We start from the raw sequence: 11,990 nt of genomic DNA, 5'->3' as shown, positions 1-11,990 counted from the left end.
TCATTGAACTCACATATATCGTACGCCTTTGCTGCTTTATAAAATAGGACACTTCCTTTGAATTGTGAAAGTTATTTCGAATATTTTCCCCAAGGTGTCTCATGCAACAACCATAATGAGATGCAAGCTAGATTCTCAAAACCATCTTTCGAATACTTGGATGCCTATCAGAGATAATTCACAACTCATCAGTATCATCTACAAAGCTTCTCATATTTTAAAAAAAATATTCATATGAGGCATCGCATTCCTTGTCCACTACACAGAAAGCCATTAGAAATATATGATTCTCGGCACCTTGAGTCACCGCCGATAGCAGAACTCCTCCATACTTTCTCCTTAGAAATATGTCATCAATGTCTATTACTTTTCTCATTTCTTGAAAATCAATTATCCAAGCAGCATATGACACAAAGAAAAACTGTAACCTCCCATTTTCATCGAGCGACAATGTCGTCTTGCTTCCTGGATTCACAACTTCAAGCATATACCGGTACGCATTAAGCACTGTGTACCCGTGCTCATGTGTTCCCGTAACATTAGACCTAGCATTATCCATGCCCTTATAAATCTTCCAATAGCTTACCTTACAATTCAATTCTGTGCGGATTTGTTTTGACATATCTCTTATGGATGGGCCTTTACCATTGGGAAACCTATTTTCAAAGTACTTACCTATGACTTTTGTCGTGGCATGGGAATTATTGCTCGTAAGATGCTCTGAACCACAATTATGGTACTTTTCATAGATTCTAATGGCAAACCTGTCACTACTTGTAAATTTCATAGCCCTCAGCCACCAATTGCAATCCGGATATGAACATTTAAAGGAAAACACATCACAAGAATTTATCACCTTTTCCAGTCTAAATTTTTTTTCAAGAAAGCAATTTTCAATGAATTTGTCAGTTCTTGCTTGTTCTTGAATGTCATTCCCTTATAATATCCTTTTCATCATTTCTAACATTAATCACATGTGAAGTTTGAGAACCACATGGATTGTTTGTGCAAACTATAGGTGTGGGAGGAAACTTGCTCTCAAGGTCCGACCCTTTAGTTTGAGCTTCACCTTCACCTCCACCTCCACCTTTACCTTCACCTTCACCTATTCCAATTTCATCATCAGGATTATTCATGTCCGCAGGATGAAATTCATCATTAAACATATATTGTTGGCCTTGGTCTACATTATGATCCTCCTCGATAGGAGTTTCTTCTACGTAGACTTTTAATATTGGCGGTTTCTCTATTCCTCCCAAATAAAAACTCAAACTAGATTTGTCAGTTATTTTAAAAGTAAAACCTTCTCATTATGAAAAAAAATGGGGAATGCAACTAATGACAAGATCTTGCAGTTTACAATTGTATCCAGATATTTGCACGACTAAATTAAAGAACTCATCATACAAAATGTTTCTTTCGACATATATCCCTACTGAATCGGCTCCTCATTTTTTACTATCCTCCCAACACCATGTGAATCAATTTTTCTTCTCAACCCATTCACCACGATAATCAATCCCTACATATATGACATTGTACCTGAAGAAAATAATTAAAAAAATAATTACTAAGTATGAAGAATAAGCATATGTAGCAACATATGACTATTCTGTTGCGATATTTGAGTCATATGTTGTTACATATGACTTTTCTGTTGTGAAAAATAAATTACATGTTGCTACATTTTTTTAGTTATATCACATGTAGCAACATATGATTATTTTGTTGCTAGATGTAAGTCATATGTTGCTACATATAACTGTTCTGTTGTGAAAATAAATCACATGTTGCTACATTTTTTAGTTTTATCATATGTAGCAACATATGACTATTCTGTTGCGAGATGTAAGTCATATGTAGCTACATATGACCGTTTTGTTGTGAAAATAAATCACATGTTGCTACATATGACTATAATATGTTATAATAGTCAAATGTTGCTATAACAATATGTTGGAAACACGAATACAAATTATTGAAAAAATTGCAGGTACCTAGATCAGATGATAATGAATTGATTTTAAATTAACTATTAATTGTACTTACCAGAAACAATGGTGTATAACGCTTATGCAGTAATTCAAATTGAATAAAACAAAATTTGGTCCACCAGTTACAGATTAGGTAAAAAACTTATTCATGAAGAAGAAAGCATAAGCACTACCAGTGAAGACCCACAATGCATGAAAATAAGAAGAAGAAGAAGATGATGAAGAGAGAAGGAAGAAAGGAAAGCAAGCAAGCAAAGACGAGAGCAGAAGAAGAAGAGGACGAATACGACGGCTGGAGGCGGGGAAAAAGTTTTTATTTCCTCTTTTGGCTCGATATTCCCACCAAAATTTGTTAAATTAGGTTTGGTATAGTCAATTTACCATTTTACCCCTCATTTAATTCCCACCAAAAGTTGGTTAAATTAGGTATTGTGAAATTACCCTTTTACCTTTCATATAATTCAGTGGACCAAACTGTCAACTTATAAACTTGAGAGCAACTCCACAATCTTTAATCTTAATCACATAATTGTCACCTACACCCAATACTTAAGACTTATGTCACCACCCATTTGTTTTGAAACCTTAATGTCACTTTTTTTAAAAAAAATCCCTAGTTACATGGCTGGACAGCTCATGGACTTGTATCTAATACACAGATATCGACATTGATCCCTACGACAAGTTTGTGAACTTATTATATAACCTTTTTCCCCCCGAGATGTAAGGTACATATTTCTCTAAAAAGGCCTTGTAGAAGTGATACCAAGTCATTGGAATTGACCCGTCTTTCCTGCACTCAAGATAAGACCTCTACCATTGCTTTGTTGGTCCATCTATCTAGAAAGTAATGTAATAAACCATGTGTGACTCTACCAAATAGAGGTTATGCAACCTTTCTTGGCAACTAACGGGAAACACATGGGCATCCTCACCCAAAGTACCATCAATCCTAGGAGGTCATACCCAGATGAATCGTCCCAACATCTTTTACTCCTCAGATAACATAACCGACTAAACTATCATAGACGGAACAATTGTCAACATCAGTGGAATCGCTAAGTGAGGATCCACATCAACATGTTGTGCCCTTAGTATTCGAGCATAATGTACCTCTTCCTAAGCTGAAGTTTGCACCTCACCTCTAATCTTATGGCTAGTCGATATATTAGGTTAAGTAGCTAAAGTGTTGTGAAGGACCGACATGGCAACAAATATGGCAGAGGATGGGCAGACCCACAACACCCAACTACTGATGGACCTGCTTTACTTTATAGCAGGCTTCGTGAAGGTGCCCTCTCTTGATCTCGGCATAGTGTTGTAGCCCATACTCTACCTCAACCCTAGGTCACTCTTGTCCTCTAACTCTAGTTGGGGCTCCATCTACAGGCGTAGGAGGTCCGAAATTATTCCTCAGACTTAATAGCAAGTGAAATATAAGAAATATGACCCTGATCAGCTCCACGGGTTTCCCAGAATGCTTACTTGAGCTTACAAAAATAATGTTAAACCCAAAGATAATCCTTCAAGCCGCCCAAAGTGCTTCCTGATCTTATCTGTCAGTAAAAGACACGATAAATCATATGTTTAGAGAAACCGACCTTTTTTGTGCCAAAACTCTTTTACAATTATTGTTTTTCCTTCCAAAATAACAAGTCCCCATAGTGAAATCAACAGGTTTCATGAAAGAGTCTCTTAAAAATGATAAATCCGAAGAAAGTGATGAAAATCTTGTAGAAGTTCTAGAGTTATCTTAAATAAGATCAATAACATTCTCCCTCGAAGCCCAAAATAGGTAGAGTGTTGTAATAAGCTCGTTTAAGGGTCTCAATTACATCTTCTCCTCAGTAGTGAACCAAAACATGTCAAAAACATATATCATGCACATGATTTTATACAAAACAAAGTAAAACTATTCTTTAAATCAATCACGCCAGACAAACAACTGGGTGTACATCCGTTATAGTACAATCATACTAAACCGGACTCCAGTCATTCCAAGACTAAGGCCTCATGACACAAACACAATAGTACTACGTATGATAAAAGCCCGAAATTAACAAAATAGACACGCATTCGTACCAACCCAATCCAATACGTGCAAATTAAAGTTTACACCATCTGGAAGCATTGTAAGGAACCTATTATGCCAACCGTGACTAAGGAATATCCTAAGCTAAGGCTTTATGACTAAAAGTTAAGCTTAAGCCAAAAAATGGCCAAAAGGATAACTAAGCATCATGCAATCCTAAATTCTCAACCTAAAACTTCCTACAGATCAATGCTACTCAATATATATATATATATATATCCTAACTAAAGTCAACTCTTTCAACGTAAAGCTTTTGAAAAGGGAAAAACTTACTCAAAGCTTGTTTGACTACCTCGGAAGTGTGCCACCCATCTCGATACACCACATACACTACATAGAAGCTATGGAAATAGGCAAAACAGTAAATTCACACTAAAACAAGTACATGACCATGAGGTCATTACATTTCAGCATATTCTGAAAATAAAGATGTGGTCAACTCTCTTGATGAGACAATGTTCAGTTTCAAGGATAAATTATTAGTACTTTTTAATGATTCCTAAGTTCCATAAAATGTATATCAAATAATGTGTCTATAGGATAATATATTTATTAGAAATCACCTATGTTAGTGTAAAAAATGTTTATGACTGAAAAAAATGAGAATCAAAATCAGGTAAAGGGTTAATTCTATGACTTACATGTTGTCTAGATATATATATCAAATCTCAACGGTTCAAAGATACTGATTATATTCGATATATGTTCACTCTTAAAATTCAAAAAATAACCTACTTATTCAAATGTAATTAATACTTAATTACGAATCACACAATTTTTTCATGCATGTATTTTACCAATATAGTTATTTCGATCCCCTTCATGTGGGAAATTGTTGGACTTTTATCAAAGCTGAAATCTTAAAAGAAGAGGTAGAATGTCAATTGGAAAATGGACGGTAATAAGGTGGAGGGAAGATAAAGTTCATTTCTCTCTCATTGGTAGTGAGTGATAGGAAGGTTTCTTGTGTTTTTAAATACAAACTTTCCTTCTAGTATCAAAAGGCTAAGAAGAGGGTCTCCCCCCGTATGGTCATTGTTATCCATATTCTCATATATGATAATACAATTAAATTCCTTTAAGATGCCTAGTAAATTCTGTGATTTCGGATATTTATTCTTTTCCTTTTAAAAATTTCTAATTACTATCTTTCCAATTATACATATTTTCTGATTTTTAAATTTTGAACACACACACACATATATATATATATATATATATATATAACTTACTATTGATTGCTAGAAGCCAAAATTCCTTTGGTATGGTACATATATAACAACACATCAATGGGGTAGTGAAAGAAGGCCAGACACTAAAATTATGATTTATTTTGGCCAAAGACGTGCCACCTCTGCATTCTATTAATTTGATATGCAGGAACAAGCCAACATTAATACTTGTCCCGTAAGGAAGAGTTTGATTTTTCAATTTCATTAATGTGACTACTATCCTCCTCTACTTGAAACTAGCTAAACTAGCCAACATTAATACGTGGCTACTTCTCTTTTCACTCTTTCTTTTTCATTTCTTTTTCAGATCAAGGTTGGGTCCCCGCTGTAATAATAGTGTGAAAGACAATATTACGATTTGTGACGTTTATACAATTTTTTCATTTTAATTTATCTGATGTGATCTCATTTGTATGAAGTTTTAAAAAGAAATAAAAAATTTAAAATTTGTAATCTAAAATAAGTTATAATAGTATGAAAGACAACATTATGATCCATGACATTTGTATACTTTCTTCATCTCAATTTATCTGAATCTAATGTAATATTATTTGCATTAAGTTTGATTGTAATTTAAAATAAGTTGTAAATTTTTGTGTAACTATAAACCCTTTATAAATATATTAAAATTAAATTATTGTAAACATAAAATATGTTATTTATTAATTTTTGAACTCATATTATATAAATTGAGACAGAGGAAGTAACAAATTTTAAGTTGTCTTTCTTTAGGTCTAGTAGGTGCTAAATTCGCACGCTAGCTAGCATGTACTGCGGGCTAACCTTATGTCCCACGTATATGATGAGATTAACTAGTAACCAATGATTATGGATGCTTATCCTAAGTTGTCAAAGTAATTCTAAGGTTTACAATATATAGGTAAATTTTTTAATTAAGTCACCTTCTATTATTACAAATAAGCAAACTAATATATTATGAAGTAATTTGGACTCTTAAGTTTATTCTAGCTGAGTTTATTTAAAATTAGGACCCATCTTACTAAATATAATTAGGATGTCAAACTTTATCATCCGTTTAATTGTATCATTGTTTCTTCAACACCATCAAATTCATTGAAGTAATTTGAGGCAATCAATAACACAATTCAATAATAATTTATATGAATATTATAACTTTTTATTCATTATTTTTTATATCAGAATTTAGAAATGTGTAGAATTAAGCAAGAAGGCTATTTTCTCATTAGTTCATTCAATTAAGGGCACAAATTTAGATGAAGTATGAATAAAGTCTAGGAGAGAGAGAGAGAAAGTGAGAGGGGCAATGGAAAATTGAGATCTGTATATAGAAATTGGGAGGAGAGATTACGGAAATAGTATTTCAAAACGTTTTAAAAAAAGATATGTTAACTGGCAACAACATATTAAAATTATCTAATTATATAAATAAATTTTCAATGTCAATGTATATTAGTTAATCTCAAACTAGAAAAAGATAAGTAAGGCTTGAAGCTAAAGAAGAAATAAACAGGCAGATCTTGATGTAATGACGGAGCTAAAATTTTTGTCAATGTATATTAGCTAATCTCGAACTAAAAGAAGATGAGTAAGGCTTAAAGCTAAACAAGAAATAAACAGGCAGGTCTGGATGCAATTACGGAGCTAGAATTATTAATAAGAGGGTTCAAAATCTGAAAAAATAAATACATGAACTAATCGATGGTATCCAAAATTTACCATATATACATAAAAAATAATTTTCATCATATATAAATAGTAATATTTTCACCGAATAAAGTTAAAATAAACTCCTAAAAGCCTGGCTCCGCATCTGCTCGAATGATATGGTTTGAAAGGATTTTAACATCTAGAGTGTGTTTGGTATGAAGGAAAACATTATCTGGAAAATGTTTTCCAATTTTCTCATGTTTGGTTGGGACAAAATCTTGGAAAATGTTTTTCAAATCAACTCATTTTCCTCAAAATTAAGGAAAATGACTTCCCTTCAAAAATTAATGAAAACTTTTTCCAAAACTTCCATCCAATTTCAAATTACCTTTTTTTTTTTTGGAAAAACATTAATTTGAAGAAAATATTTTCAATTTCAAAATTTTATTTTTCATTCGATCCCTGACCGCCCTACCACCCACCCACCACCGGCCAGCCCCCCAACCCCACCTCTTCCCCAAAAAATTAATTTTACTTTTCAAAATATTTTCAACTTCAATTTTTTATTTTTGAACTCCTACCCCCCTCCCTCCTGCCAGCCCTCCACCCACCCCCAACCTCCTAAAATATTGATTTTGTTTTTTAAAAATACTATCAACTTCAATAAATAAATTCACTCCTACCCCCTCACCCCTTGCCCCATCCACTACCTCCCCACCCCACCCCACCCCCACCACCACCACCATCCCAAAAAAATAATAATTTTCTTTTTAAAAAATATTTCAATTTCATTAATTATTTCTTACTCTAGTAAAAATAAAGATGTTTCTAAAAAGTATTTTTCATTCATAAATTAAACACTAAAAATTATTTTCGAAAAATATTTTTCTAGTTAGTAACCAAACATGAAAAAATAAGTCCAAAATCTACTTATTTTTCAGAAAAACATTTTCCATGAAAAATATTTTCCTCCATACCAAACACACACCTAACCTAAAACCTTAATGAATTAGCGGAGCAACATTAGTGTAATTTCATTTGGGAATTCTCTCGCCTCTAGCTAATTTTAATTAATATGTACTACTTGTCCATCAGTTTACATGATCAATTTTTCTTTTTTAGTCGGTTAAAAAAAAAAATACTAAGTTGGTGCGATAATAATTATTCACTATATTAATTTGAGACATTTTATAATATTTATATGTTTATTTTATGAAATCAATAGATAATTATACATTCAATTCCTAATTTATGATTATCATTAATTTTAATCATTTTCCTATATATTTTTTAAAACATTATATTTATTATATTTAAAGGGTGATATAGTAAAATGACTCTTCTATTTGTAGTTTCTTAATAGGTGTAGAAAATCAATAATGGACAAGTATAAAGTATTAATGGACAGAGGAAGAACATATTAAGTGCTTATTTTTTTACCTAATTACTTGGTTATTTTTTTTAGTTATACTTAATTACTTGTCTATTTGAATAAATCAAGAAAGGAGATATTATTTTTACTTTAAAATATGCTTAATTAATTACTATAAAAAAGATTAACTTGTTGAAAATCTCAAATTTCTAATTCACCCACTTCATAATTAATAGGGGTATGATAGTAAATTAACTTTGTCAATTATTATTATTTCTTGATAGGTGTGTCTATTCAAAAGTGGACAAGTAAAAGAGAGTAACAATTAACCTTAAAATATTTATTTTATTCTTAATAAAATGATTTATAGTATGAGAAAATCGGGAGTATATACTGCTGTGTTAGAAACAAAAAGAAATTGTTGATTGAGATTATGTAAAATATATTTAAGGGCCTTTTGATTCATAATATTTCTCTTTTCCTCTTTCTACAGAGAAATGGAAACCGAAATTTGTAGGTAGGGTAGGATGACATATACTGTAAATTACAAATAAATAAACAAAAAAGCAATGAAACATAGAAGCAAATAATAAAAGAGTAAAATTCATGCAGCACACACCACAAGCACCGGTGTTTGAAAGGGCTGCAACTTCACTTGTGCTACGTCATCACCAAGTCTCTCCTCATTCTCATTGTTATTTGCCACCACTACTGGAACTATAGCGGCCATGTTAATTTCCTCTGTATCGTTGAAATTAACGTCTTCGGAATCAACAGGATAAATCTGCTCCGAGTTTACTGCATGCTCACAAACTTTTTTCTCTAAATCTATCGCTGGCTTTGCGTTCCGGTAAATTCCATATAACAACATTTGAATCATTCCCAGAAAAAAACCCAGTACATTCGGCAACTGCACAAAATTAAAATTAAATCTTTTTATTGTAGTACTACAATTTATATATTTTTTTTAAATAATTAAAGAAAAATTATTAAGTAAATGGAATTACTGAGATAATTTTGTAGTTTAGTAGTTTGGTTGAATTGTACGATGAGGAAATTAATGTGGAACAATAAATGTATGAATGTTAAGTAGTTGGTAAGCAATAAAGACACATCATGTTCATGTTCGAAATTTAGTGGTTCTTTTTGTTGCCTTTCTAAGTAGGTTGGTTTTAGTTATCTTGTCTAAATACCACGCAACCAAAATTTTGTTTAATGTATCAAATGATTAATGTATATTATAATATTATCGCTAACAAAATAAAATTTAATTCGTCCAATCTGTTTAAGTTTTGATTGGTTATTGAACCGCTCATTCATTAGTTCAACTCATTTCAATCCAATCAATTTCAATATATAACCTAAATTGACTCGTTAGAAATATTGCTAAAATAATTTTTTTAAAAGTTATTTTTCAATTCGATATGTTTTATATAGTCATAATAAAGAAAAATAAAACAATTAAACTTGGTAAAAATTGAGTAAAATAATTAAGTCTTGACCATTATATAACATTTTGACCTAATAACCCTTTTTGAATTGGTTGAATCTTGATCCAATTATTATCTTAAGTCATTATGGCCCGTTCAAATTTAATCAAACCCGCTTAATAGATATGTAGTAGTTTAGGTGCAAGTACTTACTGCAATACACAAGTCCTTAAGGAGGAGTCCATAGCCAAACCACATGATAGCACTCAAAGTAAGAAAGAAAGAGAGGGTGAAAGGCATGAATTCCACAGTCCTTGTTCGAACCACTTGAAACTGATTTTTTTAATTTTTTTTTTTTTAAAAAAACAAACATAAAAAGTGTTAGAAATTATAATTAATTAATTTTCAAAGTGACTATATTTAATAGATAGTTGATATCATATCATGTTTAATTACCACGATGCTAAGAGGTGCTGCAAAAACACCCACTGCTACGGTTACACAAATCCAACCAACAACTTGTACGCGTAGGACTCCATTCAGAGGAAATAAAGTGATCAAAAATATGAGTGTGTATAATCCTCCGATCAATAATACCAAAAGTTGCACCGTTTGCCTCTGTGTAATATGCGTAGTCAAAACATAACTCAATTTAATTATATAAGTAACACTAAGTGAGTTAACCTAAAGCAGGTTGAACAACATGTGGTACAATGAGCGTGTACAACTATTAACTGTTGATTGTACCACGTTGTTCAAACTGTTCTATATCATAATGAAAATTACGTACCCTAGCCTCCTTGGATGCGTAGAGAATGAAAATCGTAATGTAAATGGTCTCAACAATGCAACCAAAGGAATTGATGGAGACTAGAAGAATTGTATTTTTCTTGATAAATGCATAATACATCCATAACATCGATGAAAATAGTGCTACCACGTAAGGTACTGATTGATAACCCATCGTTGATTTTTCTTTGCAAATTCGTCTGAATGCTGGCCTGAAAAATCAGTACAACTAAAAATTTAGTATATGTCTAAGAAAAATACTAGAAATTTCTCTTTGTTAGAATTAATGAAAGATTATTAGTTACTTACACCGGAGCTAAGAAGACCAATATGGAGATAACATTTCCTGTAACATACAAATGGAAAAAAATAAATAAAAGGGTTAGTACTGTTCTGTCCACTTATATGACTTACTTTCATTTTTAGAAAAGAATGACATAAAGATGTTTTGTCATACAATATATTCATGAGAATATATATGCAATGGACAATGTGAATATATTGTAGTACTAGCTAGGAATAACTAAAGTTTGGTTCAAAAGGGCTATTTTGCAACAACTTTTTAGGGAACTTACCTAAGACTCCAAAGACGAAGAGCCATGGATGGTGGAGGTCAAATAAGGCCATTCTGATTGTGATTTGGTTATTTGAATGATATAAATTAATATATTCAAATTTGTGAAGAAAGCTTTATTTAAGGTCTCTTGAGAAGCCTTGCTCTTTCTCTTTCTCACTTATATAAAAGATAGAAAATCCCACAATTTCATGCAAAAAGGTAGAGAATGAAAGTATTTATAATAGGGGAAATGTGGTTTGTGCATACAACTCAATTATCATCTACGTTGCATGACAAGTGGAGGGTTAGTAGGTGGTGTACGATAAAATCATTCACCCAAAATAATGGATTTTAGCCTCACGTGCTATCCCTATGCGTGTCAATCATACAAATTAATTACTATATTCAAATTAATATTATTATTGGGGATAAAATATAAGTACCTAGAGACAAATCTTAACTAAACTAAGATTTTATTATTCGTTTGAATTCATTTTTTATATAATTTTGTACACTTTTTGACTTATGTAACACACTGTAACTCAACACAATTCAATTGTATAGAAGATATTTGAATACCACATAAGTCTAAAAGGTATTAAAAAAAAATGAGTTAAGAGATAGTAGGACCACAAGGGTTACTTGTATTTTTTTCCTTATTAATACCATCAACGTGTTAGGCTTAGGAGCTATTTATTATTATTATTATTATTATTATTATTAATTGTAGTACTATTAGAGAAATTGTTGAACCCCACTTTATTCTATTTTTAGGATTTTCATTCACACCCAACTCAATCGATTAATAGCTAGCAAGGCTTTTGATTGATCACACTTAATCATTTCATTACGTCTCACTTCTAAACTAATTTAGAATGATTATATTGCTTACGTTT

General features: G+C 31.6%; 1 protein-coding gene and 1 long non-coding RNA gene across 2 annotated transcripts; both read right to left on the bottom strand.

Moving 5' to 3' along the window:
- Positions 1-1,285: 1,285 nt before the first annotated feature.
- Positions 1,286-4,494, bottom strand: LOC112941565 (uncharacterized). Its single transcript, XR_011221022.1, has 2 exons — positions 4,360-4,494; positions 1,286-1,542 (listed from the first exon to the last, which is right to left on the bottom strand). It is a non-coding gene; the product is annotated as an uncharacterized lncRNA (long non-coding RNA).
- A 4,256-nt stretch (positions 4,495-8,750) lies between these two features.
- On the bottom strand, positions 8,751-11,389 carry LOC101255592 (bidirectional sugar transporter N3). Its single transcript, XM_004239256.4, has 6 exons — positions 11,114-11,389; positions 10,848-10,884; positions 10,540-10,750; positions 10,206-10,367; positions 9,963-10,082; positions 8,751-9,229 (listed from the first exon to the last, which is right to left on the bottom strand). The coding sequence occupies exons 1-6, from the start codon at positions 11,163-11,165 to the stop codon at positions 8,924-8,926; spliced, it is 888 nt and encodes a 295-aa protein (XP_004239304.2). The 5' UTR covers positions 11,166-11,389; the 3' UTR covers positions 8,751-8,923.
- Between the last annotated feature and the right edge of the window lie 601 nt (positions 11,390-11,990).

The sequence above is a fragment of the Solanum lycopersicum genome, chromosome 5 (assembly GCF_036512215.1).
Source record: "Solanum lycopersicum chromosome 5, SLM_r2.1".
NCBI lineage: Eukaryota > Viridiplantae > Streptophyta > Magnoliopsida > Solanales > Solanaceae > Solanum > Solanum lycopersicum.
The sequence above is the reverse complement of the archived record's forward strand: the minus strand, read 5'-3'. Positions and strand labels throughout refer to the sequence as shown.

Bases quoted from the DNA above. Each gene is read 5' to 3' on its own strand.
- LOC101255592 (XM_004239256.4), bottom strand. From the start codon at position 11,165: ATGGCCTTATTTGACCTCCACCATCCATGGCTCTTCGTCTTTGGAGTC. The intron at 10,083-10,205 runs GTAATTAAACAT...TAAAAAAATCAG, and splicing joins CAGCACCTCTTAGCATCGTG to TTTCAAGTGGTTCGAACAAG. The intron at 9,230-9,962 runs GTAAGTACTTGC...AATTTTGTGCAG, and splicing joins TTAAGGACTTGTGTATTGCA to TTGCCGAATGTACTGGGTTT.